This window comes from Xiphophorus hellerii, chromosome 16 (genome assembly GCF_003331165.1).
Source record: "Xiphophorus hellerii strain 12219 chromosome 16, Xiphophorus_hellerii-4.1, whole genome shotgun sequence".
Lineage (NCBI taxonomy): Eukaryota > Metazoa > Chordata > Actinopteri > Cyprinodontiformes > Poeciliidae > Xiphophorus > Xiphophorus hellerii.
In genome coordinates, this window is record NC_045687.1 from 19,502,973 (window position 1) to 19,530,843 (window position 27,871).

Genomic DNA, 27,871 nt, shown 5'->3' on the forward strand with positions numbered 1-27,871 from the left:
ACACTCTCTAATATTTTGTTGGACCGCCTTTAGCTTTGATTACAGCCCGCATTCGCTGTGGCATTGTTTCAATAAGCTTCTGCAGTGTCACAAGATTTATTTCCATCCAGTGTTGCATTAATCTTTCACCAAGATCTTGTATTGATGATGGGAGAGTCTGACCACTGCGCAAAGCCTTCTCCAGCACATCCCATAGATTCTCAATGGGGTTAAGGTCTGGACTCTGTGGTGGCCAATCCATGTGTGAAAAAGATGTCTCATGCTCCCTGAACCACTCTTTCACAATGTGAGCCCGATGAATCCTGGCATTGTCATCTTGGAATATGCCCGTTCCATTTGGGAAGACAAAATCCATTGATGGAATAACCTGGTCATTCAGTATATTCAGGTAGTCAGCTGACCTCATTCTTTGGACACACAATGTTGCTGAACCTAGACCTGACCAACTGCAGCAACCCCAGATCATAGCACTGCCCCCACAGGCTTGTACAGTAGGCACTAGGCATGATGGGTGCATCACTTCACCTGCCTCTCTTCTTACCCTGATGCGCCCATCACTCTGGAACAGGGTAAATCTGGACTCATCAGACCACATGACCCTCTTCCGTTCCTCCAGAGTCCAATCTTTATGCTCCATAGCAAACTGAAGCCTTTTTTTCTGGTTAGCCTTACTGATTAGAGGTTTTCTTATGGCTACACAGCTGTTCAATCCCAACCCCTTGAGTTCCCTTCGCGTTGTGCGTGTGGAAATGCTTTTGCGTTCACAATTAAACATACTCCTGAGTTCTGCTGTTTTTCTTCGATTTGATTTGACCAAACGTTTAAGTAATCGCCGATCACGATCATTCAGGATTTTTTTCCGACCACATTTCTTCCTGGAAGACGATGGTTCCCCACCATCCTTCCAGTTTTTAATGATGCGTTGGACAGTTCTTAACCCAGTTCTAGTAGTTTCTGCAATCTCCTTAGATGTTTTCTCTGCTTGATGCATGCCAATGATTTGACCCTTCTTAAACAGACTAACGTCTTTTCCACGACCACAGGATGTGTCTTTTGCCATGGTTGTTTAAGAAATGAGGAGTTACTCATTGCATCAGCTGGGGTTAAATAACTTGTTGCCAGCTGAAAGATAATCGCCTATGCAGTACTTATCCAATAGGAGGCTTGTACCTATTTGCTTAGTTAAATCCAGGTGGCGACTTTTTTTTTGGCCAGGCAGTGTATACAATAGTTTACCGTTTCAGTGATCTTACCTGTTGAGAAATTGACAGGTAAGCTGTATGTTTGTAGGAAAAAAAATAGGTAAATGTTCTCAAATGTTCCCTTCAGGCTAACTCAATCAACAGCTAAATGACTAAATAAAAATTTACCTTATAATTAAAAATGGAACGGGAAAGAGTGAAAAAGGAAGAACAGTATTCTGTGGCAGTGAGTATAACGGCTGACATGTGGACATCTGTGAACATGGAGGCTTACTTGGCTCTTACTAGTCACTACATTAACGAGACCTTGTAGTTGTGTACATCTGTGTTGGGTGTGCAATACTTCCCACAAAGTCACACTGCTGACAATTTGGCCCAAGTCAAAAGGGGCAATGTGGCATGATGGAGGATTGCGCCATAACATTAAGTAAAGTGTCTCGTGACCGACGCAGTGCCAAACATGATTACATCCACTAGAGAGCTCCAAATTCAGCACTCAATTTGCATAGCACATAGTTTCAATTTATTAGTTAGAAAATAATGTGATCAGATCCCCACACTTACATCCCTCAGACACAAAACCAGGCACATTGTCACATACTTCATATCAAGCACTACAGCCAAGGAGAAGGTTGCTCAAGTGCAGCAACAGATGAGACATCCAGCCCTGAAACTTATCAGTGAGGTGCAACACGCTGGAACAGCACATATGAAACGCTGTCAATGTATCTCTGGCTTCTCTAAAAACAGATTTGACTCCACTTACAGCTGATGAGTATACCATCATAGGAGAAACACTTGCTTGCTCCGTTCCATCAATCAACAGTGGAGTTGTCTGAAGAGAGGCGAGTGCCAGGGTCAAAGGTCATCCCGATGTTGAAAATGCTCCATCTTGCACGAGAGCATAATGTTGCAACCTTTGGCCGCCATACACCTACACGAACACCTGAAGAGTTGAGTCACAGACACTGCTTCCAATCTGGAGTCATTAAGTGTGTTGACCATAGCAACACTTCTTGAACCCCGATTTAAATCACTCGGGTTCTGCAGTTCCTCCAAGTGCATCATTGAGGCCATCAACAGACCACGGTCAGAACGTGAATCTGTAATCAAATGCACAAATGAACCTCAGCCGGGAACCTCTTCACAACAGCTGTCTGCATCCACTTTATTCATGTTATTCAGCATTATTTGTTGTTTGAAAACCATCTGCTAAAATGTCCATTCCTTGTTTTTTTAAATAACCTTTGGCAACATCTTGACATGGAAGTGGGCAGGCAGACCTAAATTGCCACAGCTGATGCCATCCAGGAGGTGCAGAGAGGGCAATATTACTGGGTACCAGGATCCTCTGAGATACTGGGAAAACAAAAGACAATCTATTTAAACCTCTTCCGCCCAGAGGTTGCGCTATACTTTTTTGTAGCCTGTCATTTTGACTGACAGCATCAAAAAAAAAAAGTCTTCCAGCTCCATTTCTTAAAACCACAGCGGGACTTAAGTTCAAATCTTCACAGTGTCAGAGCCACCTGTGCTTTAGTTGTGCAGCGCATTAACCTTGTTACAGTCTAATTAACTTCTGCACCTTTATTTCCTCGAGATTAACCGCATGCGCCTTTGTTTATCCTATAAATAGATTCACACAACATTGCATTTTCTTTCATTTTTCTCTGTTCTGTATGTACTGGAGACTGGAATTAAATGCGCCAATTCAACCAAAGTTTGGAATGCGCTTCTGACCCAGTCGCGTTCCAACGTGTCCAATCCATCACTCTTTAACACGCTGTCAGCTCCCTGTCAGCAAGAGGCATTTAATTCAGTGACCATGAGATAATATTCAGAAAGGATGTTTATTATATACATTTTTTATGAAGTTTATAATGTCTGTACATGTGCACCAGTCAAGGGTGTGAATTATAACCTGTGAAAATAGGGAAAATATTCCTTCAACATGATCACTGCTTCCGCCTTTCCTTACAATTTCTTTGAACTCTTGCCTCATCTGTGAGGCATGATGTATGCCTCATCATTTCTGTAGCTGGAGAAGTTGTATCAAAAAAGCGTAACAGAGGTCTTCGTGTTATGATACTTTATTGATTTATCAAAAAATATGAAATATATTTAAAACTTAAAGGAAGATATGAAACAATTGTATGTAAAATACAACTTAAATTATACTATTGTATAAATTAATTCATCAAATCAGCATCATTTGACAGTTTCAACTAGGTGACTTGCAGGGATTTCTAAGGTGCAGCGAGTGTCAGTATTCAGTGATACAGTATCAGTACAGTTGGGCAATGTGTCGAAACGCTGTCTCATTAACCAATCACTACTAAAACCTCTGGTGGAAAAAGCTAGAAAACAATATAATAATAATAAAAAAAATAAAGTTTTCTGCTTCTTGAAATTAAAATACTCTTCTTGCAAAGGCAGCATTTTTATCAGACTTAGCATAACATTGAAGGTAAACACTCAGGAGTCTGGCAACTTTCTATTTTTATCCTTCTCATGTGGATTGCAGGTGCAAGCAATCAGCCATCTTGTCCACCCTCAGTCAGGGCTGCAGTTCCCTGGCTCCCTCTGGTGGATAAGAGTGGAAACCCATGCAGAACCCAAAACCCCACCTTCAAAACAAAAATCTAATCTGATGACACAAGATTCTAGACCAGCTTTCGTGATTGACTTGATGTTGTATTTTACCGTCATGGTGATGCAAGTGATGCTTCCTTTGTGTGTACCTCAATGACTTCTGGAATGATGTGAGAAATAACTCTTATTTGTCCCTGCTAATATTTACCCATGTAGATCTTCAGCTTAAGAGTAAAATAAATAAATGTTTTCTGTATAAATCAGAACGACATGCTTGATGTAGAACTTCATGGTGAATGGGAAATCCAGATGTCCAATTGTATTGATGTCATCATTTATAATTTGTGTAATGGGGGATTTTCAAACTGACAAACTTTAAGATCTACTAAGAAATAAAGCTGTTGTTGCACATGAACACATATCTAAGAAAATAGACTGGATTAAATTTATACTGAAATGAAAAACTTAAAGCAAAAGTATTTTATTCACACAAAGGAACTACATGAAATAGTAACTTTTAAAAGTTGTTCACTCTGCTATAACCATGATTCTTGCAATAGATTATGTGAAAACTGATTCTACCAAACCAGATACACATTTGTTTTATGAATATGTGAAGATGAGAAAACAGGAGCAGATGTATCATTATCAATTTATTAATCAGGTTATACCATTTACAATCAAAACACAATTTTAACTGGTAAAGCATTGTTCTGTCTTATTTGTGTTTTCCATGTCCTATTCCATCTTACATTAAGCCTTATAAAAGATATTATATATTAATTGCCTATTTATTATATGTAATTCAAGATAAAAATATATTTTTTAGATGACTATATTGTGTTTGCACAACTTAATATTATTTGGATTAACAAAAAAAAAGCCGATATGGCACATGACCCTGCCCTTGACCCCTACCAATGGAACACAAAAGTTAAAAAGGCCAAACAAACAAATCATTTTGCAATTTGAGCATAAATGAAAAAACAAAAAGCAATAAAAAATAACATTTTGTTCATAAAACTCAAATGTGTTATATGTATTTACTCGATCAATATCATTGTCATTATTCTTCCAAAATGGGGAATTCAAATTTTAATTTTACAATACATTTATGAAACATGAAACATAAACATGTGATGGAATTAATTTTGATTTCATCTAGATAAAGAGAAAACTTGTTTACATAATGTAACCCCTGTCAATTCTCATATCTGACATTTCAATGTTAGTGGCCATTTCAGTGATCTTTAACTCGAAGCATAACTCCATCAGGACTTACAAACAAAAGGTAATATTATGCTTATCTATTCATTTTCACATCAATATTTTTGTACACTGATTGGAAGCAGACCTTCAACTTCAGGAATGACATTAGATTTTATAAACAGTTTTGTTTCCTCACAAACGACACATTTCATTCAGACTTTCAATGGCGTCCTCCTTACTGAAGGATTTCCAATAGTGAGGAATTTCTCCACTACCCTGAAATTTCATTTTATAGTACAATTCCAGTTGCTTTTGAAAGCGGCAGATGAACCATTTCCAGTAGGCCAGCATAGAGGCATCAGCTGTAATGCTCCATGAACGATATTTTCCTCCAGCAGTTGGATAACGCTTATACGGAACTGTCCACTCTGAGTCAGGTTTTGGGTGAAATCTCAAATTACATGTAACTAAGGTGGTACAGAAATCAATGAAATCAACTGTTCCTCTTACATGCCAACCTTCGACTCCAGAGGGTCGATGAAAAGGAACGCTGTGTTTCTCAGGACTGTGGTCCTTCAAAGTGTTTGTGCAAACAGCAGCACAGAATGGACACCTTTCCCAGCAGCAGTTACACAGCTGATCAATCAGGATCTGATCAGGCTTCTGCCTGCAGTCATTCACTTTTTCCAGGGAGAGTTTGCTCATCTCTGTTGTGATGCTTTTCAGGCCTTTCTCTATTTCTTCTTTAAGAAATTCAAAATTGTTTATGTCACTGAAGTTTTGACAACTAATGGTATCAAGTGTCAAATTTGGTTTCAGTTTACTAGAAAATTCCTCCACCCACATTTCTATGTTTCCTTTTCCGTGTTTGAATTTCTCTGTTGCTTCAAACAAAGCCTGACTGATGACTCTGGTGATATCTTCTATATTTTTCTTGAGAATAGTCTGGACTTTAACTTTCTGTGTCGTGAACATGTATTTCTTTACTTCTTCTTTGATGAAAGCCTCTACTTGAGCTCTTGGATTTCTGATGTAGCTGGTGAACCTGCTAAAGTCTTCTTTCTCTGCCAGAGATGCTAACACATGTTTCTCTAAATTCAGTCTGTTCTCACTGAATGCTGGGAAACTGCACATCATCTCTCCAGCAATATGAACTCCAGTCTTGTTACAGACGGCTTCAACAGCAGAGACTTTGAGTTTTTTACACATAATTTCTCCAAACACCACAGCAGATGAACTTCCTTTGCAGAAGCTTCTGAAAATGTTGTAATACTCATTTTTCTTGTTGTCCAAATAAGTCAGAGCATCATTGTTGTCTCTGTAGATCTTGTGGGAGTTTAAGAGCCAACCTTCTGCCCTATCAAACACATACAGTGAAAGGTCAACTGTAAACTCCTTCTTGAATGTAAATTTCTTCCCTGATTCAAACTCTGTCACTCTTTGTTTGACATTTTTGGCAAGTTCCTGCAAGTAGGTTGACCTGTAACCTCTTGTTGCAACAGGTTTGCTCTTAATGATCTCAAGACATTTTTTTTCAACTTTTTTAATAAATGATCTGATCAGTTCCTGTTCTTCATGTGATTGAATATTGAGTCTTAAAAATCTTGTGACATTATGTATGATCCTCTTTCTTATTATGTGATCAGAATAATCACCTATTTCTGACAGATTTTTGTATCTCTTACTTCTTTTTACTCATCAATGAGATTATGTTCAACACCAAGATCTCTAAGGACAAGTAGTTGATCTTCCTCCAAGTTTATGTTCTCAATGGATTTTGTATCTGAGGTTAATTCCTTAACCCACTGACTCCAAACAGTGCTGAACTGTGCTTTTAGTTCCTCTTCATCATCAATGCATTTTAACTGGTGAGCAAGCTCTTTGCTCTTCTGGAACAGATTGTTTTCAAACTCTGTCTTCTTCTTGTCAAGCATTTTTCTAGCATTATTTTGCTGGATCACTTCATCCAGTTTTCTTTTCACTCCTCTCACAAGTTCCTCATGAAACTCTTTGATTTTGGTCTCAAATCGACCCCGCCATTGAACCAACATCTCTTTGTCTTTGTCATCTTCAAAGTGAATTGTCATATTTTTTGTTACTTCTTTATATGTTTTAGCCATTTCTTTAAGATAACTGAGCTCAACTTTGTCCAGTTGGCCTTTTTCAATTCTGGGATAAAGTTGATTTTCAATGTTCAGCATCTCACTCCTCAGGGCCCAAGTCCAGTTCCCATATTGGACCTCCAGTTTTCTGTAAACTGAATCAATTCAACTATTTCCATTGCAGCAGATTTCCCATTCTGGCAGATTTTCTGATCTTCATCCACTTTGACCCCAGAGACTTTGGCCATAGTTTCCAGCTGGAAGGATGTGTGGGGTTCAGACAACAGGCTTTTTATAATCTTTTTCAGATTATTTCTTTACTGAAAGCAATGCAGTCAGTAAAGAAGTCATTGTCTTTTCCAGCAGGGCAGTACCAGGTGTAACCCAGGGTAAAAACCACCCTTAATCCCGCCTTTGGTGCTCCGTTGGTTAGAGTGACAGTCAGTCACACTGTGCATTCAGCCAATCACTGCATCTTGAGTGGTTAATTAGGCCTGCTCCAGCTTTCCCAGTCAGGTGTGAGGGGGAGAGCTGGAGACAAAGGAGCCACAGGTTTGTTCTTCCAAACAATTAGTTTATCTCTTTGTTTATTATGCACTTTTAAACTATTCTACAATTGAGAAGGAAACATTAGCCATGCTACTAGCTTTGCAGCATTTTGAAGTTTATGTGGGTTCAACAAGTCCCATTATATTCTATACAGACCATAACCCTTAGTACAATGCTACTAAGACTGGTTGTAACCACAACCAGCGGTTAATGAGGTGGGCTTTGCTGGCCCAAGAATATAACCTGGACATCAGGTGTAAGAAAGTGGCTGAAAACATGATAACTGATGTCCTTTCCAGGATCTAATGTTGCTTACCTCACTGTAGTACCAATGATGAAGAAATATTCTTATTTCATGAAGGATTTTATGGGGGAGGGTGTTACAATCACTGACCTCTAGGGGGTCTCCATGAGAGAGCTCTCTCTTTGCGTTTCAGTTCTACCTGGCTGCCACAGGTGTAATGTGTTGGAGCTCGTCAGCCACCCCATAAAGAGCTTCATACCAGATGTCAGATCCCTTTTACCTTGTGCCTTGATCTGAAGCGATCTTGTCTGTGAGCTGACTGCTTGTGGGGACTTAAATGATTGTTCTGTGAGCATATTGTGAAGAATCAAGCGTCTAACTAAAGTAGTGTTTTTATTCACAGCGGAAGCTGGTAGGGGTTCTCTGCCATTTTGTTTAACTGTTTTCTCCTGTTTTTTGGCCAGGGAGTTCAGGTTTTGTACTTTTTTTCAGTTCTCCTCTAGAAAGTGTTTTCAATTTTACAATTAAAAGGGGGGTGTTTTGTTTGTTGCTTTGGCCGTGGAGACCCTGAAGCTTAAAGCTTCCCTGTTTTTGCTGCTTCCTGTGATTGAGGTTTTACCTGAACTGTAAAATAAACTATCTTGTGCTACTGATACCAGCTGTTTAGATTACTGATTGTGTGTGTGTGTGTGTGTTGGGTGTGTGTGTGTGTGTGTGTGTGTGGGTGGGTGTGGGTGTGTGGGTGTGTGTGTGTGTTACACCCAGTGCCAGAATTTACCCTTAGTTAGTGATGGTGAGATGAAGCCTCATGAGGCATTGAACCACTTGAGCCAACTGGTTCGAGAAAGGGTTCATTTCTTGAAGCTTCATGTGCACACGAAACCACCTACTGGCCAGGTGTATAATCACAGCCAGCTGTATCTTAACACGTGTGATGCATTGAATTTTTGTCTATTATGGCTCTTGGGAATAACTTCACAAAAGGTGTAGGACGAAATCATTTGTCTACATAAATTATGTATACACATATGTGTATAATGAAATATTGTTTGAATGTATTCTCTGTGTGTAATTATTCCCAAAATAGTAGTGTCATGTGATATGGCATGTTGTGTAATGTTTTTCTGTGACTCTAGAAAAATGGCATGGGCTTAATCAGGCAGAGGACAGTGAAAGTGCTTGTGGAACTAGGGAGGGGTAGTGAATAGGCTAATGCTTGTGTAACTTGGATGATTTCATGCATTTTTATTAAGAAACAACAATTTCTCCACAGTTTTTGGTTTCAAACGATTTCTCTTTTTTGACACTACTTCTCCAGCCTTTGAAAAGACACGCTCACATGGCACAGATGATGCCGGGGTGCATAAATAAATAAGTGCAAGTTTGTACAGATTGGGGTACAGTGACCGATGATTAGCCCAGTACTCCAGGGGGCTCTCCAGCCTGCTTATGTTTGCCTCTGACAGGTAGCGCTGGACCTCTACGGTGGCATCTGCTGACACATTTTGAGTCCTCTTTGCCTCCATGACACTAATGTCCAATCTTTGCCAAAGTCTGCTACCTAAATGGAAACCACAGGTCATGTTAGTTAGTGTTGTAATAGGAATAAGTAATCTCAAAATGTAATATAAAAGATTACCTCCAGTGAATTCTTGAGAGGTGGAAGCCTGGGGAATCTCGTGAGTGTTCTCTTCTGTGTTCCGTCGGATGACGGTGGCACACTCTGAAGTCAAGCGCTTCACTGCTTCAGCAGCTTTTGTGTTGCTGAAAAATGCTATAAGTTTAAATCGTGGGTCCAGGAGTGTAGCCAGCGACAAGATGCTCATTGACTGGATCATGTGCAGCTTCTCCCAGAGCTGTCTGATGAGCTGCTCTCCTATTTCCACTGCTACTGCAGGTGCCGACTTGAGAGAAAGCCCTTCCTCCTGAAGGGAGGAAGGGCTTATATATTAACATTATAAGCCCTTCCTCCTGAAGGGCTTTCTCTATCATCTTCAGGAGGGGGATAACTTTTGATGCCGACACGTGTTCTTCTGCAGAGAGCTCCGTGGTGGCGTCATAGAAAGGAGAGAGTAAAGAAAGGCACGCTACAACAATGTCAAACTCACTGGCAGTGAAAAAGGGAATGTCAGTGTGTAATCCAGCCAATGCCGCTCCTACTGGCTCCCTCAACTCCACCAGACGTTGCAGCATCAAGTAGGTGCTGTTCCATCTTGTTTCCACCTCCTGCATCAGCTTGGTTGCTTGCATGCCCAGCTGAAGCTGCACTTGTGTAAGCTTCTCCCTTAAAGATACAGAAGAGTAGGCCATTAAGTCACTGCAGTAGGAGTACAGACAAACTATTAACATTATATATTGGAATAAAAGAAAAGAGCATACCTTAGCAGTGGTGCTGCTTCTAAAGTAGCCAACCAGCTTCCTTGCTTTGGCCCGGAGGCCAGAGAGCACAGGGTGCTGGTCAAGCGCCCTCTTCACAACAAGATTGAGGGTGTGAGCAACACAAATGTGGTGGCGAAGCTTCAGCTCTCTCACGCATGCCACCATATTAGGAGCACCATCGGCGACCATGCATGTCACATATTTTCAGCAGTGTGAGACTGGGGGAATGTCTGCACTCCCAACAACACCGAGCTCAGCTTTTCGTTCTCCTCCACAAAGTGGGATGTCACTGCCAGGTAGGCATCCATGTTGATGGATGTCCACATATCTGATGTAAGGCTAACAGCAGCCACCTTCTCTACGTTAGCCTTAGCGTGCTCCTTAGCAGACTCATATTTGGCCTCCACCATGGCCTTCAGACCCTAAAGGAAGAAATATATATATATTGCTGAATTGTGACACATACAATAATGTAGTCATTTGTTTCATGTATGGACCCACACATACCTGCCTTGTAGGGAGAACATAATTGGGATCCAGCTTAGACACAAATGTCCTGAATCCAACGTCATCCACAATAGTGAAAGGCTGGGTATCCTTCACTATCATGGAGACTAGAGCTTCATCCAGCTCTTGTTTTCTGGTGGCTGGTTAAAAGGGAATAAATACAGTGTCTGTTACCTGTCTTTATTTGCACAACAAGCAAACATCAGCATGCAAAAATTGTGATAGTGTGTTTGTAATATAGTAATGAAATACCTTGGCTGGGTGAAGCTCCAGTTTCCTCCCTATTCTCATGCAAGGCACGGTAGTGCCTTAGCATGGATGAGGTGTTATTATTGTACCCCAACTCCTTGGAGCACAATAAACACCTCACCTTTACAGAAAATAAGAAACAGTGAAAAATACAGTTCCTCATAAGCAAACATAATGCATCTGCAAATGTTCAGTTCACCTTACCTTGTTCAAAATGTTCCCACATAGGGGAAATCCTCCTCTTTCTCGCCGGCTCCATCCTACTCCTATCCTGTCCTCCCGCTCCTAAATCTCCTATTTATCTCTCTCCTAAACTCTCCAAACACCAAACTAACTGTCTCAAACTAAATAACCACTATCCAAACTCTGCTATCCAAACTATCAAAACTCTATCCACTCTCTCAACTGACTGCAACTCACCTACAACAACCCACATTTTGAATGGAGCCTGTGGGGTTTCTAAAGCTGTCAAACCCCGCGCCAACATCTGAGCCACTTCCCGAAGCAGTCACGTGGTACAGCCGGGCAGCGAGGCTTCGGACGTCATCGTTTTCGGCTCCTCCCCTAAATGAAGCAAGCTGCGATAAGCGCTTTACGGAAACGCCCCCTCCATTACTTGACACACGTCTCGAAGCCTCGGCACATCACGTAACATCACTACCCTTAGTGGTCTTGGGGAGGGGTTGTAACAGGACTTATAAGAATGTTTCTATATAGACACATTTAGCTGGCTGGCTAAAACAGTGGCAGAATAAAGCATAAAATGGGCATTATATTGTAGAAGGGGAAAGTGGTTTTGTGTCAGAGTGATAAGGAAATAAAGTTAACTTATCCTGACACAAATATGTAGATTTGTTTCTCACCTTTTTTTCCCATTTTTAGGGCATAATTAGGGGCAAAACTGAGTCTAAGAGTTTTCAAAGTGTGACTTAAGGAATACAATTTTGTCTTAAGAATTTTTTCTTAGATTCTTACAGACCTGACCAGGTTTCATCATAGTTTTGGAGAATTGAAGAGAGATCATCTGTGGAGAGGGCATCTATAAGGATCTGAGTCCATGTCAGGAAATATTCTCTTTCTTTTGGTGGCAAACTCTGGAGCCTCTGAGTGAACAACCTCATCAGTTTACTGTCGGACACATCACACTGTTTCTCTCGTAGTTCCATCAGCTGGTGACTCTTCTGACCTTTTTCTTTCTCAATGTCTCCCTTTAGATCAGGGGTGGGCAACTCCAGGCCTCGAGGGCCGGTCTCCTGCAACTTTTAGATGCATCTCTACTTCAACACACCTGAGTCAAATAATGAGGTCATTAGCAGGACTCTGGAGAACTTGACTGCACTTAGGAGGTGATTCAGCTATTGGATTCAAGTGTGTTGGACCAGAGAGACATCTAAGAGTTGCAGGACACCGGCCCTCGAGGACCAGGATTGCCCACCCCTGCTTTAGATGATGCAGCTCTTTATTGATTTTGCACCAGTTGGACCAAAGTTGACCTTGGCAGGGAAGAAATTTATCTTTGATTTTGGCAACGTCCATCTTTTCAATCAATTCAACTATTTCCATTGCAGCAGATTTCCCATTCTGGCAGATTTTCTGATCTTCATCCACTATGATCCCAGAGACTTTGGCCATAGTTTCCAGCCGGAAGGATGTGTGGGGTTCAGACAAAAGGCTTTTTATAATCTTTTTTAGTTCTTCAGAAACATCCGACTGGCTTCTTTCTTTCAGCCCTAGTTTGTATTTTTGAGGTTTCACCCGAACTGCATTACAATCATTGTCTGCATTGAGGATGATTAGAGGCTTTGAAGACTTGTAAAGCATAGAAATAACTGCAGTACTTTCCTGGCATTTTTCCAGAGTTGGCACAAGAACAACAATGACTGATGACATTTCAGTCAGGATTTCACGCTGTTTTCCAATTTCTAGAGAATCCCCATGAAGATTACAGAAGGCAATGCAGTCAGTAAAGAAATCATTGTCTTTTCCAGCAGGGCAGTACCAGGCAATCTCTGCCACGCCATCCATCAAATGACGAGATTTGGTGCTGCCTTTACAGTTTCTTCACAGATTCTCTTTTGACTGATCTATGTCTACATTAGTTGTAAAAAGAGCATCTAAGTCATTCTCATCTGTGACAGCACTGTCAGACACTTGAACAGCTTTCTTGCTGAACAGTGATGTATCTGGCTCTATAATCTAACATCATCAACCTCTGAAGAAAAGCACAAACTAGATCTCTCTCAAAGATCTCATTAGTCTTTTTTATAGGTGGACCTATTTGTACAAAGTCCTCTGATGACAGCATGTGTTGATGTTGGTCCTGGAGGTGAAGTCTTCTGAGTAGTTTTTCAGTTTCTTTTTGACGTTTCTTTTGTTTCTCCTCGAAAGTATTCGAAGTAGGCTGCAAAAAGGCAATAAAATGTTATTTTATTGTTTTTAAGAAAAAAAAATATAAATAAAAAATGAAGAACGAAAAGCTTGGAATCACAAGGAGCCAGAGCAGAACAAGAAACACAGGAACTTAAAGAGAGCATAAAATGGGCTTTAACAGGGAAGTAACAGGAGGAACTAGCAAGGAGTGACTGAGAAGAAGTTTTATATATACTGGGGAGCTTAATTACTGAACAACAAACAGATGGCTGACTTGAAACAGGTTACAGGTGTGAGGGGAGAGAGCAGAAGGCAGACTGAGGAAAGAGAGAGAGAAAAAATGTCACAAGTGGCGAACACAAGCTGTACAACTAGGAAAATTAATGAAACACTAACAAATAACTATAAAGAACAAAATAAAGCAAAAGTAACTAAAGGCTCAATATCCCCTGTGTAACTGGCTGCTGGATTTCCTCACAGACAGACACTAGTCAACCACATTTTGTTACCTTGCCTCACCTCCTTTCTGTATGCAGAGCCTCCGTCAGCCAAAGTGACACTGCAAGTTTATGTTCTCGATGGGTTTTGTATCTGAGGCTAATTCTATGGAGGAATTTAAAGGTGCCTAAATTCATGGAATATACTATATATATACAGTACAGACCAACAGTTTGGACACACTTTCTCATTGAATTCAATGAGAAAGTGTGTCCAAACTGTTGGTCTGTACTGTATATATATATACAGTACATATATATATATATATATATATATATATATATATACACACAGTACAGACCAAAAGTTTGGACACACCTTTTAATTCAATGAGTTTCCTTTATTTTCATGACTATTGACATTGTAGATTCAAACTGAAGGCATCAAAACTATGAATAACACATGTGGAAATATGCACTAAACAAAAAAGTGTAAAACAACTGAAAATACCCCTTATATTCTAGTTTCTTCAAAGTAGCAACCTTTTGCTGTGATTACTGCTTTGCACACACTCTGCATTTTCTTGATGAGCTTCAAGAGGTAGTCACCTGAAATGGTTTTCACTTCATAGGTGTGCCCTGTCAGGTTAATAAGTGGGATTTCTTGCCTTATAAATAGTCATGAAAATAAAGAAAACCCACTGAATTAGAAGGTGTGTCCAAACTTTTGGTCTGTACTATATATATATATATATATAAAATAAAGAAATACACAGGACTCAAATTCCTTCTACTCATAGCCGAAAACGGGAAGAGATTTAATGCACATCTGTGGAACCAAAACATCACATTTACATCGTTACAGAAATCCAAAATCTCTCGACTTCTGCTTCTGACATCAGTTTTATGTAGAGTCCCAGCTCTACTGGTGTGTATTGGGAAGCTTCGACCAATGGCATTACTGCCCTTCATTTGTGTAGCAATTCTGGCTCCATTTTACACTGGATATGTATTGGACTTCCTGGAACAATTTGAGACCTCTTGACCTCAACATTAGCTCCATTTTAGGCGTGCCGAATAACAAGGGTGTTGTTCTTATCTGTCCAAACAGCAACCTTTCCAATTCATATTTGGTCCAATTCGACTTCTTACTCCAGGAAAAGGAGGGGATCAGGTCAGGGTGACATGAAAGGGAATGCCAAAAGTCTTTAGCAAAAACAGCTCCATAAATAGTATTTCCGCTCTAACAATTCCTTAACCAAATTACTCCAAACGTCACTGAACTGCTTTTAGTTTGTCTTCATTGCCTGTAATGCATTTTAACCGGTGAGCAAGCTCTTTGCTCTTCTGGAGTAGATTTTTCAAACTCTGTCTTCTTCTTGTCAATCATTTTTCTAGCATTATTTTTGCTGAATTACTTCATCCAGTTTTCTTTTCAACCCTCTCACAAGTTTTTCTGTAAATTATAGATTTTGCTCTCAAATTGGCTTCAGTAGATAAACCGCCTATTGATTTACATGTGAGTGTGAATGAGTGAATGTTGCTCTACTGTAAAGTGCTTTGAGAAAAACATCAAATAAGTTCAGACCATTTATTTATTTTAGGTTTAGTTGGCTCTATTGGCTTTTATTTGAAAGTAGTTCAACATGAAAGAGGGCAATGAGAGAGGGGGAAGACATGCGGCAAACGTCACCAGGCAGGGAATCGAACCTGGGACTAACACCACGAGGTCTAAGGCCTCCATATGTGGGTCATGCTTTGCCCCTTTGCCACCACAGAACCCCAGACCATTTATTTTAATGGATTGATTAGCTGGGAAAACACCAAAGAGAAAAATAAAACTTCTAAAGGCCAATGCATATAGTACGGCCAAAACATGATTGGAGTTTTGCAACTGCATGTTTTTTTGTTTATTAAAATAAAAAGTTAAAAACAAATTTTAAATTAAATTGGAGCTTTTTCTGTGCAGCTGAAAGACCCCTGGGTGGTGGAATCATGTAAAGTGTAAAATGCACAACCTTCTGCAGAGAAGAAGTAACGTGACAGGACAGGAAGTCTTTCTAAACAAACCCCAAGCACACAGAGAATGTCTTATTCCTGATAATATTAAGCCATGTAGAAATATTTGTGTGTTTCATTTTCAGTTTATGAATAAAATGCATATTTTCTATTGTAGATTGTGTGGAAACTCCATGGACATGTTTGAAGAGGAACTTCTTGGTGAATATGAAGTTCTCATTCCAACTGTGTTCATGTTTACCTCATTATCTATAATTACTGTCATGTTCAATCTGACACACTTGAAGATCTGATAAGAAACCCATAGATATATGTTTAAAGAATAGACAGTAATACATTTGAAGTGAAATAAGTTAAAGGTAAAGTCTTTGATAAAGGAATTATACTAAACATGTATCATTAATAGTAGTTCATTCTTTCACATGAAACATGGATCTTACTATAAACAACCTGATAAATCCTGGAACAGAAAATGTTGGTGAGAATGGATTTTACCTAATCTGATTCAAAACATTTCACTCATTTGCTTTCACACCTTTGTTTATTTCCTTTATTTATTTTGAAGAGTTGAAGAAAAGAATTCAGGAGCATTTTAGTGAATTTAATACAAGTTAAAGTCAAACATTTACTGGTAAAACAATGTTCTGCATCATTCATGTTATCTGTCCTGTTAAATCTTATAATATTTATTATAAATGATGTGATATGTCAAAAAATTATGCTTATTTCATTTACTTCGAGTGGTTACATTTTTTACATGATCATTTCTATTACAAAACCTGGAGTTTATTTAGAGAAAATCTAATTTACAGGGAATAAGAAATAGAATTACTAAAGAAATAAAAAAAACTAAAAAGAAATATGGAAGAATATTCAGTTGCTTAACAAATTAGTTTAACTAACTTAACATAAATGACAAAATAGGGGCGGGGTGAATCTAAATTCATTAAAGTCATTTACAAAAAACATCTAGTTCATGAAATTCACATGTGGTTTATTTTAAAATATTTATCTACTGGAGCAATATGATTGTAATTGGGCTTAAAAATTTATGGATTAAGATTTAAATTTTACCATACATGTATAAAATTTTTAAAAATGAGAAAATATACCATAATAAACTGATTCCCTCTGGATACAATAGGCAAGATGTTTACATACTGTAACCAAAATCAAGAGTCATATTTGATATTTCAATGCTTATTTCCTAAATAACATCTTTTGGTGACTAAAAATGATCAGAATAACGAAAAGAAAAACAATAAAACTGAAAAATAATATAATGTAAAACCTAGAGCTGTTTGTTTGAAGCCATTTGAGTTATCCCTCAAGTATAACTCATTCAGGATGTACAAACCAAAGGTAATAAATGATCATTTATTCATTTTGAAGAGCCTTGAACATCATAATTACTGCTCAAACCCACAACTTTGATTAGTTTCTATGAACCTGCAGTCTCTTCACAAACTACACATTTCATCCAGACTTTCAATAGCATGCTTCTTACTGAAGTTTCTCCATTGCTGAGGAATTTCTCCGTAACCCTGAAATTTCAAATTATAGTAGTCTTCTAATTCCTTTTGAAAGCGGCAGATGAACCATTGCCAGTAGGCCAGAATGGAGGCATTAGCTGTAATGCTCCATGAAGCATACTTTTCTCCTGCAGTTGGGTACTGTTTATAAGGAACAGCCTTCTTCGAGCCAGCATCAGGGTAAAAGGCTCCGTCACTTGCAACTAACGTGGTACAGAAATCAATGACCAGATCAACTGTTCCTCTGTAATGCCAGCCTTTAACCCCATTTGGTCGATGAAAAGGAACGCTGTGTTCCTGAGGACTGTGGTCCTTCACAGTGTTTGTGCAAACAGCAGCACAGAATGGACACCTTTCCCAGCAGCAGTTACACAGCTGATCAATCAGGATCTGATCAGGCTTCTGCCTGCAGTCATTCACTTTTTCCAGGGAGAGTTTGCTCATCTCTGTTGTGATGCTTTTCAGGCTTTTCTCTATCTCTTCTTTAAGAAATTCAAAATTGTTTATGTCACTGAAGTTTTGACAACTAATGGTATCAAGTGTCAAATTTGGCTTCAGTTTACTAGAAAATTCCTCCACCCACTTTTCTATGTTTCCTTTTCTGTGTTTGAATTTCTCTGTTGCTTCAAACAAAGCCTGACTGATAACTCTGGTGATATCGTCTACATTTTTCTTCAGGATAGTCTGGGCTTTAACTTTCTGTGTCGTGAACATGTATGTCTTTACTTCTTCTTTGATGAAAGCCTCTACTTGAGCTCTTGGATTTCTGATGTAGCTGATGAACCTGCTAAAGTCTTCTTTCTCTGCCAGAGATGCTAACACATGTTTCTCTAAATTCAGTCTGCTCTCATTGAGTCCTGGGAAATTGGACCTCATCTCTCCAGCAATATGAACTCCAGTCTTGTTACAGACGGCTTCAACAGCAGAGACTTTGAGTTTTTCACACATAATTTTTCCAAACACCACAGCAGATGAACTTCCTTTGCAGAAGCTTCTGAAAATGTTGTAATACTCATTTTTCTTGTTGTCCAAATAAGTCTGAGCATCATTGTTGTCTCTGTAGATCTTGTGAGAGTTTAATAGCCAACCTTCTGCACTATCAAACACATACAGTGAAAGGTCAACTGTAAACTCCTTCTTGAATACATATTTTCTCTGAGATCCCATTGTTTCTATTTCAGATTTTATGTTTTGAGCCACTTCCTTCAAGTAAGTTGATGTAAAGCCTCTTGTTGCAACAGGTTTGCTCTTAATAGCTGCAAGATATTTTTGTTCAACCTCATTAATGAATGATCTGATCAGTTCCTGTTCTTCATGTGTAGCAAAAGCCATTTTAACAGCTTGATAGACACCTCCAAAGCTCATCTTCATGGTTATGTAATCAGAATAATCACCACGTTCTGACAGATTTTTGTATCTCTTACTTCTTTTTGACTCATCAATGAGTCCCCATTCAACACCTAGCTCTTCAAGGACAGCAAACTGATCCTCCTCCAAGTTTATGTTCTCAATGGATTTTATATCTGAGGTTAATTCCTTAACCCAGTGACTCCAAACAGTGCTGAACTGTGCTTTTAGTTCCTCTTCATCATCAATGCATTTTAACTGCTGAGCAAGCTCTTTGCTCTTCTGGAGTAGATTGTTTTCAAACTCTGTCTTCTTCTTATCAAGCATTGTTTTAGTATTATTTTGCTGGATTACTTCATCCAGTTTTCTTTTCACTCCGCTCACAAGATGATCATGAAACTCTTTGATTTTGTTCTCAAATCGGCCCCGCCATTGAACCAACATCTCTTTGTCTTTGTCATCTTCAAAGTAAGTTGATATACTTTTTGTTACTTCTTCATATGTTTTAGCCATTTCTTTATTAAGATAACTGAGCTCAACTTTGTCCAGTTGGCCTTTTTCAACTCCAGGATAAAGTTGGTTTTCAATGTTCAGCATCTCACTCCTCAGGGTCCAAGTCCAGTTCCCATATTGGACCTCCAGTTTTCTATAAACTGCAATTTCCTGGGTATTTTTGAAACTAAAAACAAAGTGTTCATTCATCAAGGCGTTCCACAAGTCCTGAATTTTGGTGCTGAAATGTGACAGAGTGATTCCAGTAGACTGTTTGGCTTTAGACAAGATGATGGACTTCAGTTCTTGGACACTCTCACTATAACCTGGATTTGGAGGAGCCATTGGTGGACTTCCCTCCCACAGCTGAGCAAAGTATTTCACATCTTTTTGCACATCAAATGCGATGACATCACTGAAGCACTCAACATCACACAATTCCTCTTTGGCAGCAAGTTGAGCCATCTTGTCCAGTTTTTCTTGCAGACGTCTCTTTCCGTCCATGTTTTTCTCTGCTGCTGTAATATCTGTGACATTCTGATGGACAAACACACAACTTGGAGAAAGCTTGACTTTCTTCATCCTCATGAAAGCCTGAACAACAATTTGTAGGATGTCTTGCATCTCAGCTGGATTCTCACCAAAGATGTTGATCAGTGTCATGTTTCCCAGACCAACAACAAATGTTGCAAGTTCATTGTCATGATGAAGGGTAGCATTCCCTGCTAACTCAAGAGCTCGCAGTCCTTCAGTGTCTACAACTAGAATGTAGTCAAACTGGTATTCATCCTTGTTTTCCTCTGACAGCTTAACCAGTTGCATGTAGGCACCCTTGGTGCACCTCCCAGCACTGACTGCAAACTGCAGGCCAAACATGGCATTCAGCATTGTTGACTTTCCGCTACTTTGTACACCCAGAACTGACAGCACAAAGACTCTCTGGTCACCGAGTTTCTTGATGACTTCCTGTAAAAGATTAGAGATCCATATTAAAGGCACATGGCCTGCATCCCCATCCATCAGCTCCATCGGGTGTCCTGATATCATCAGATCTGCAGCCAGCTCAGGGTATTTAGTCCAGTCAGGCTGTTGGCCCAGCGATGGTTTCTTCAAAGATTTATGGGCTTCATAGATCTGTCCCATCTCTCTGAAGATGTGTTCCAGACCAAAGGTTGCTGATTGAAGCTTTTGTGACAACAGTTCAAGCTCAGTTTGTTTGTGTTTTAATTGAGCAGATTTGTCATGTTTTTTCTTCAGGACCAAGACTTCTGACCAGGTTTCATCATAGTTTTGGAGAATTGAAGAGAGATCATCTGTGGAGAGGGCATCTATAAGGATCTGAGTCCATGTCAGGAAATATTCTCTTTCTTTTGGTGGCAAACTCTGGAGGCTCTGAGTGAACGACCTCATCAGTTTACTGTCGGACACATCACACTGTTTCTCTCGTAGTTTCATCAGCTCTTGAATCTTCTGGCCCTTTTTTTTCTCAATGTCTCCCTTTAGATGATGCAGCTCTTTATTGATTTTGCACCAGTTGGACCAAAGTTGACCTTGGCAGGGAAGATATTTCTTTTTGATTTTGGCAACGTCCATCTTTTCAATCAATTCAACTATTTCCATTGCAGCAGATTTCCCATTCTGGCAGATTTTCTGATCTTCATCCACTATGATCCCAGAGACTTTGGCCATAGTTTCCAGCCGGAAGGATGTGTGGGGTTCAGACAAAAGGCTTTTTATAATCTTTTTTAGTTCTTCAGAAACATCCGACTGGCTTCTTTCTTTCAGACCCAGTTTGTATTTTTGAGGTTTCATCTGAACTGCACTACAGTCATTATCTGCATTCAGGATGATTAGAGGCTTTGAAGACTTGTAAAGCATAGAAATGACTTCAGTACTTTCCTGGCTTTTTTCCAGAGTTGGCACAAGAACAACAATGACTGATGACATTTCAGTCAGGATTTCACGCTGTTTTCCAATTGCTAGAGAATCCCCATGAAGATTACAGAAGGCAATGCAGTCAGTAAAGAAATCATTGTCTTTTCCAGCAGGGCAGTACCAGGCAATCTCTGCCACGCCATCCATCAAATGACGAGATTTGGTGCTGCCTTTACAGTTTCTGTGGAAGAATGTGTCATGGCGGTCGTTGACCAAGGCATTCATCAGCTGAGATTTGGACAAAGACATGGAGCCCAGTCTGAAAAATGAAACCATGGGAGTCTCAGCTTTGTAGATTGGCATGCTTTTCATGGTGACAGTGGTTGCATTTTCTTTGTTTGTGCTTATTTTCCATGTTTTTGTTATTTGTCTGAACGTCCACAAAGGACACTCAAGATTTGCTGAGAAAGGATCAGGAACAAGCAGTGGTAAGGCATACTGACACTGTGACAACTTTGTGATCATTTTCTGTTTAAGGAAGCTGTCTGAGCAGTGAAATACTGCCATTTGAACATCCATTGGGTGCACATGATTCTCTTTTGACTGATCTGTGTCTACATTAGTTGTAAAAAGAGCATCTAAGTCATCGTCATCTGTAACAGCACTGTCAGACACTTGAACAGGCTGTGAATTGTTCACATCAGAGCTTTCTTGCTGAACAGTGATGTATCTGGCTCTATAATCTAACATCATCAACCTCTGAAGAAAAGCACAAACTAGATCTCTCTCAAAGATCTCATTAGTCTTTTTTATAGGTGGACCTATTTGTGCAAAGTCCTCTGATGACAGCATGTGTTGATGTTGGTCCTGGAGGTGAAGTCTTCTGAGTAGTTTTTCAGTTTGTGTTTGGTGTTTCTTTTGGTTCTCTTGGAAAGTGTTCCAAGTAGGCTGCAAAAAGGAAATAAAATGTTATTTTATTGTTCTTAAGAAAAAAAACACAAGTAAACTCATTATTTAGGTACACATGATTCTCTTTTGAGTTTATGTTGATGCTATAAAAAGCACCAATTCATTCTCTGTATGTTCACTTTCAGATTCTTGGGCAACCTGTGAATTACTTTCATCCAAACTTTGTTCTTGTACAGAAATGTATCCAGTTCGGCAACCTATGATCTTTAAACTCTGAAGAAAACCAATGTCTCATGATGTTGCACTGGTGATGTTAGACCCAAAACAGTAAGGCAGAGGTGTCAAGTATATTAGCAAAAAACTTGCAAAAATCACAGGAATCACTGGGAGCCAGAGCAGAATAAGAAATGCAGGAAGAGGAACATAAAGAGAACATAAAATGGGCTTTAACAGGGAAGTAACAGGAGGAACTAGCAAGGAGTGACTGAGAAGAAGTTTTATATATACTGGGGAGCTTCATTACTGAACAATAAACAGATGGCTGACTTGAAACAGGTTACAGGTGTGAGGAGAAAGAGCAGAAGGCAGACTGAGGAAAGAGAGAGAGAAAAAATGTCACAAGTTGCGAACACAAACTGGACAACTAGGAAAATTAATGAAACACTAACAAATAACTATAAAGAATAAAATAAAACAAAAGTAACTAAAGGCGCAATACCCCCTGTGTAACTGGCTGCTGGATTTCCTCACAGACAGACACTAGTTTGTGACGGTTGGGGAAAAATGCTTTAAGGGTCGCCTCCCTCAGCACTGGCTCCCTTCAGGACTGTGTACTCAGCCCCCTGCTCTTCACCCTGATGATCTATGACTGTCAAGCCAGGTTCAGTACGAACCACATCATTAAGTATGTGGACGATACAACAGTGGTGGGTTTCATCAAGAATAACAACAGAGAGGAGGTGAAACATCTAGTGGACTGGTGTGATGCAAACCATGTAATCCTGAATGTCAAAAAACAAAAGAAATTGTTGTTGATTTCAGGAAAAGTCATTCAAGTCACACACTCCTCACCAATGATGCCGTAGTGGAACAGGTCAGGAACATTAAATTCCTGGGGATACAGATCACTGACACTTTGATCTGGTATCTCCAAGCCTCTGGCCTGGTAAAGAAAGATCAGCAACATCTGCACTTTTTACGTCGGATGAGAAAAGCAAACTTCCCCCTCCGTAATCACCACTTTGTATAGAGCAGCGTTTCCCAATTCCGGTCCTCAGGCCTCCCTGCTCTGCATGTTTTAGATGTGCCTCTATTCCAGAGCAGCTGATTCAAATGATTGCATGACCATCAAGTGCTGCAGAAACCTGTTGATCACCCATATATTCAATCCAGGTGTGTAGCAGAAGGGAAACACCTAAAACATGCAGGGCAGGGAGGCCTGAGGACCGGAATTGGGAAACGCTGGTATAGAGGGACAATAGAGAGCAAACTGACTGGTTTGGAGCATCTAACCCCAATGAGGATCCATGTTTCTCTGACAAATTCATCAAGAGACGAGTCAGTCTAGATTAAAATCCACTAAGTTAGTTCTGCTTGTGCAGGTCAATTGGAACCACAAATGTTCACAATGAACTGCTCTCAGTGTTCACAGATATTCACAGGTGCACATTTAGAGGTGCTCGTTGAGTGTGCAGTGAGAATGATATTTCTCTGTGAACAAAGCATTATGTGCGGTGTGTGCATTTGTTTCCATACACTGACTCTGTCTCTGTGCTGATAAAGTTTGAGTTCACAGTTAGCCGGCACGTTATGAACCGGTGGTTCAGCCCGTGGAGGAGCTTTCACACTCGCCTCGTAGTCGCGCAGCACGCTGGTTTGTTTTTATTTCTTTGAGGCGACACAATGCATCAAACTGCACAATATCAAATGCTTTGTCTACAGTCAGGCAGAGTTGGTGCACTCGACCCATAAAGCTCGGGCAATCAAAACAGTCTAGATACAAAATGGAAGCCACACAAATTCAATCTCCCCATTTGTTCCTCTACATCCAGCAGCAGAGAGATGTGCAGTGGATTTAACTCATCATGCAGGGTCGGTCCAAGGTTGCATGAGGCCTTGAGCAGAATTTGATTTAGGGGCCCCTCTTGCACATCAGCAACACTAATAGCATTTCAACATAAATTTTGTGAAATCTGCGACAAGGGCCTTGTTTAATTGTCCAAGCAATCAGTGATAATTGTAATTTAATAAGATGCATTTCTGAACAAACAGAACTAAAACTCAAAGATTAAATTCACAGCATCAGATTGTTGCTATGGTAACAAAACAATTTAACTATGAATATTGTTCTTTGAACATTAACAAAGTAAACTTGCCAGCTCCTTAAAATCTTACATTTAAATATTAAACAGTTTTAAATCTTTTAATTTATTTATGCTGAAACCATTAAATCAAATTTAACAGCATTAATATTCTCTTAGTTCATTTATGCCTTGGACCGGTTCTAAATATGATCAGCATTACATTATGTTTTTAGATTCACTAATTGATTACTTAATTTGGATTTAACAGAAATGCAAATAATTGATATTTATTTTAATTGTATAATTTTTTTTTATTTGTTGTTTTAAGACTAAACTTTTAGGTGTAAGTATTGTCAGCAATATCTTCCAATAACATAATTACCCAGTAATATTTTTACATTTCCTGCCAACTTAATATCTTTTAACACAAAAACACAGTGGACTGCCAGATGACCTCCTCGGTGCCCCGACCACCAGGCTTAGTAAGTTTTCTGGGGGAAACCTTGAGCTAACAGTGACAAAGCATCCAAGTCTTATTTAAAATTTCTTTACCTTTAAGTCATGTCCACCGTCCTTTCTTTGTCCTGGGTTAGGAAAACAAAAAGCAGATGACAAAATCACAAAAATAAAAACTTATAATATACCAATATCCATATAAATGATCCTAACTTCATGCAACTGCAAGCTAATCCCTTGAGTGAAATACTTTGATCAAAGTTATGAGATGATTGGTCTGGCTGGATTTTAAGACCAGATAAATATTCTTTGCTACACTGTACAGCCAGATTTTAATTGGAATACTTTGCTATGGACAGAATAAAATGATAAAATGGGATTTTGGCACGTAAATGATTTAGCTGAAAGGTTTGGAGGTCTTAGTCCTCGACCTCGCGGGTTCGACTCCCGGTCCTGACGACCTTTGCCGCATGTCTTCCTCACCCTCCTTCCTGTCTGCCTACTGTGGAAAAAATACGAACCACTAGCGCCGCAAAAACTCTTCGGAGAAAAAAATTGAAAAAAAAAAAACCTTCAATTTTCTCAAAAGCCGACAGTGCGCCTTATAATCCGGTGCGCCTTATATATGGACCAATATTGAGCCGCAACTACGGTAAGCAGCCGCCAACTTCATTTTCCCCGTAGAAGAAGAATCGGAGGAAAGCAGACACTGACTTCATTTTCCCCGTAGAAGAAGAAACGGGGGAAAGCAGCCGCCGATGCAGCCAGCGATGCACGCTGGGTTTTGTGTAAAGACCCCAAAATGGCTCCTATTAAGAGACACGCTTATGACGCAGAGTTTAAGCTCAAGGCGATCAGTCACGCAGTAGAACAAGGGAACAAAGCAGGAGAGAGAGAATTTAACATGAACGAATCAATGGTGCGGAAGTGGAGGAAGCAACAGCTGTTCATTTTGGGAATGAACGGAGTTTTCAGAACGCTGGTTTGTAATCTATTAATAAAGTTTGACTCACCTATCTGACTATTTTGTTGATATTCCCTTTATCGCAGTTCCATCTAATGGAGGCATAAGGTAACCCCAGCCTCTACTGTAGCGTCTATTCTATGCGCCTTATAATGTGGTGCGCCTTATAGTGCGGAAAATACGGTAATTATTTTTATGGTTATGGTCAAATAAAATGTTTATTGACACAATGCCCAATCAATTTCTTTCACTACTTAACCCCTTACCTGTCACCCTCAAAATGATTACACTGTAAAAAAAAAAATGAGTTGAATTGACTTAATTGAATTGCTTGAATTGGTAACAAGTAATTAAATTACGTTTATCCAATCTAATTTATGAAGTTTAACCGACTCAAGTTATGTTCATCCAACTCAATTTAGTATTATCCTACAATTCAGTTTATTAAGTTTATCCAACTCAATATATTATGATCATTCTAGCTCTTTCTAGCTCTGGGTGAAGGTGAACTCTTTTTTTCTCTTCCCTTCCTCCCATCTTCGCCCTGCTTGCTGTTTCTGTGTTGCTTTTTTGGAGCCTTTCGTTGCACATTCTTTGAATCCACAAATTATGGATCTGGTTAACTGGTCTCTCAATTATGCAATTAAACTTTCTCAACAAGAAGACTGGACATGCACTGTAAAAAGTGTTTTTGGGTGTAGTTCATCTAATGGAATTTTTTACATTAATCTAAATTTATTCATTTGCTTTAACATTTCTTTGAAAGTATGTGGCTTTATTATCTTGAGGATTATGTGAATGACTTCTGTCTCAGTAAAACCTTCCTGCAATCCATCTATTTGTTTATTAAAATTAGGTTATTTTATGACACATCGGAACCAAAATCAGAGATTTGTTCACCATGAAGCCTAAATTGCATAGAAACAAAGCTGCAACATAATTTAACCTCATAATCTGGTCTCCTACACTGGCAGAGCGGCTCTTCTTACCAGTTTCACTTGCTGTCGGTGGTATATCATCAGTGGAGCCTCCTGTTGTCGGTGGTATATCATCAGTGGAGCCTCCTGTTGTCGGTGGTATATAATAAGGGAAGCCTCCTGTTGTCGGTGGTATATAATAAGGGAAGCCTCCTGTTGTCGGTGGTATATAATCAGTGGAGCCTCCGGTTGTCGGTGGTATATCATCAGTGGAGCCTCCTGTTGTCGGTGGTATATCATCAGTGGAGCCTCCTGTTGTCGGTGGTATATCATCAGTGGAGCCTCCTGTTGTCGGTGGTATATCATCAGTGGAGCCTCCGGTTGTCGGTGGTATATCATCAGTGGAGCCTCCTGTCGTCGGTGGTATATCATCAGTGGAGCCTCCTGTCGTCGGTGGTATATCATCAGTGGAGCCTCCTGTCGTCGGTGGTATATCATCAGTGGAGCCTCCTGTTGTCGGTGGTAAATCATCAGTGGAGCCTCCTGTTGTCGGTGGTAAATCATCAGTGGAGCCTCCTGTTGTCGGTGGTATATCATCAGTGGAGCCTCCTGTTGTCGGTGGTATATAATAAGGGAAGCCTCCTGTTGTCGGTGGTATATAATCAGTGGAGCCTCCTGTTCTCGGTGGTATATCATCAGTGGAGCCTCCGGTTGTCGGTGGTATATCATCAGTGGAGCCTCCTGTTGTCGGTGGTATATCATCAGTGGAGCCTCCTGTTGTCGGTGGTATATCATCAGTGGAGCCTCCTGTTGTCGGTGGTATATCATCAGTGGAGCCTCCTGTTGTCGGTGGTATATCATCAGTGGAGCCTCCTGTTGTCGGTGGTATATAATAAGGGAAGCCTCCTGTTGTCGGTGGTATATAATCAGTGGAGCCTCCTGTTGTCGGTGGTATATCATCAGTGGAGCCTCCGGTTGTCGGTGGTATATCATCAGTGGAGCCTCCTGTTGTCGGTGGTATATCATCAGTGGAGCCTCCTGTTGTCGGTGGTATATCATCAGTGGAGCCTCCTGTTGTCGGTGGTATATAATAAGGGAAGCCTCCTGTTGTCGGTGGTATATCATCAGTGGAGCCTCCTGTTGTCGGTGGTATATCATCAGTGGAGCCTCCTGTTGTCGGTGGTATATCATCAGTGGAGCCTCCTGTTGTCGGTGGT

The 27,871-nt window shown here is 39.9% G+C and overlaps 3 protein-coding genes across 3 annotated transcripts; all 3 read right to left on the reverse strand.

Moving 5' to 3' along the window:
• Positions 1-4,947: 4,947 nt before the first annotated feature.
• Positions 4,948-7,103, reverse strand: LOC116735118 (interferon-induced very large GTPase 1-like). The gene is given in 2 exon segments (XM_032586742.1): positions 4,948-6,697; positions 6,700-7,103. Coding segments are annotated over 2 exon segments (1,893 nt in total). The 5' UTR covers positions 7,091-7,103; the 3' UTR covers positions 4,948-5,195.
• Positions 7,104-12,004: 4,901 nt separating this feature from the next.
• LOC116735466 (interferon-induced very large GTPase 1-like) lies at positions 12,005-27,017 on the reverse strand. The gene is made up of 5 exons (XM_032587391.1): positions 26,727-27,017; positions 24,870-24,901; positions 21,336-22,053; positions 12,480-13,081; positions 12,005-12,247 (listed from the first exon to the last, which is right to left on the reverse strand). Exons 3-5 carry the CDS (start codon positions 21,955-21,957, stop codon positions 12,005-12,007), a joined length of 1,467 nt encoding a protein of 488 aa, XP_032443282.1. The 5' UTR covers positions 21,958-22,053; positions 24,870-24,901; positions 26,727-27,017.
• Positions 16,446-18,894, reverse strand: LOC116735120 (interferon-induced very large GTPase 1-like). The gene has a single exon (XM_032586744.1). The coding sequence runs from the start codon at positions 18,760-18,762 to the stop codon at positions 17,320-17,322; it is 1,443 nt and encodes a 480-aa protein (XP_032442635.1). The 5' UTR covers positions 18,763-18,894; the 3' UTR covers positions 16,446-17,319.
• Positions 27,018-27,871: the final 854 nt, after the last annotated feature.

Bases quoted from the DNA above. Each gene is read 5' to 3' on its own strand.
- LOC116735120 (XM_032586744.1), bottom strand. From the start codon at position 18,762: ATGAAGATGAGCTTTGGAGGTGTCTATCAAGCTGTTAAAATGGCTTTT.
- LOC116735466 (XM_032587391.1), bottom strand. From the start codon at position 21,957: ATGCTGTCATCAGAGGACTTTGCACAAATAGGTCCACCTATAAAAAAG. The intron at 13,082-21,335 runs GCAGCACCAAAT...GAAACTGTAAAG, and splicing joins CTTCCACAGAAACTGTAAAG to GCAGCACCAAATCTCGTCAT. The intron at 12,248-12,479 runs CTAAAGCAGGGG...CCCACCCCTGAT, and splicing joins TCAATAAAGAGCTGCATCAT to CTAAAGGGAGACATTGAGAA.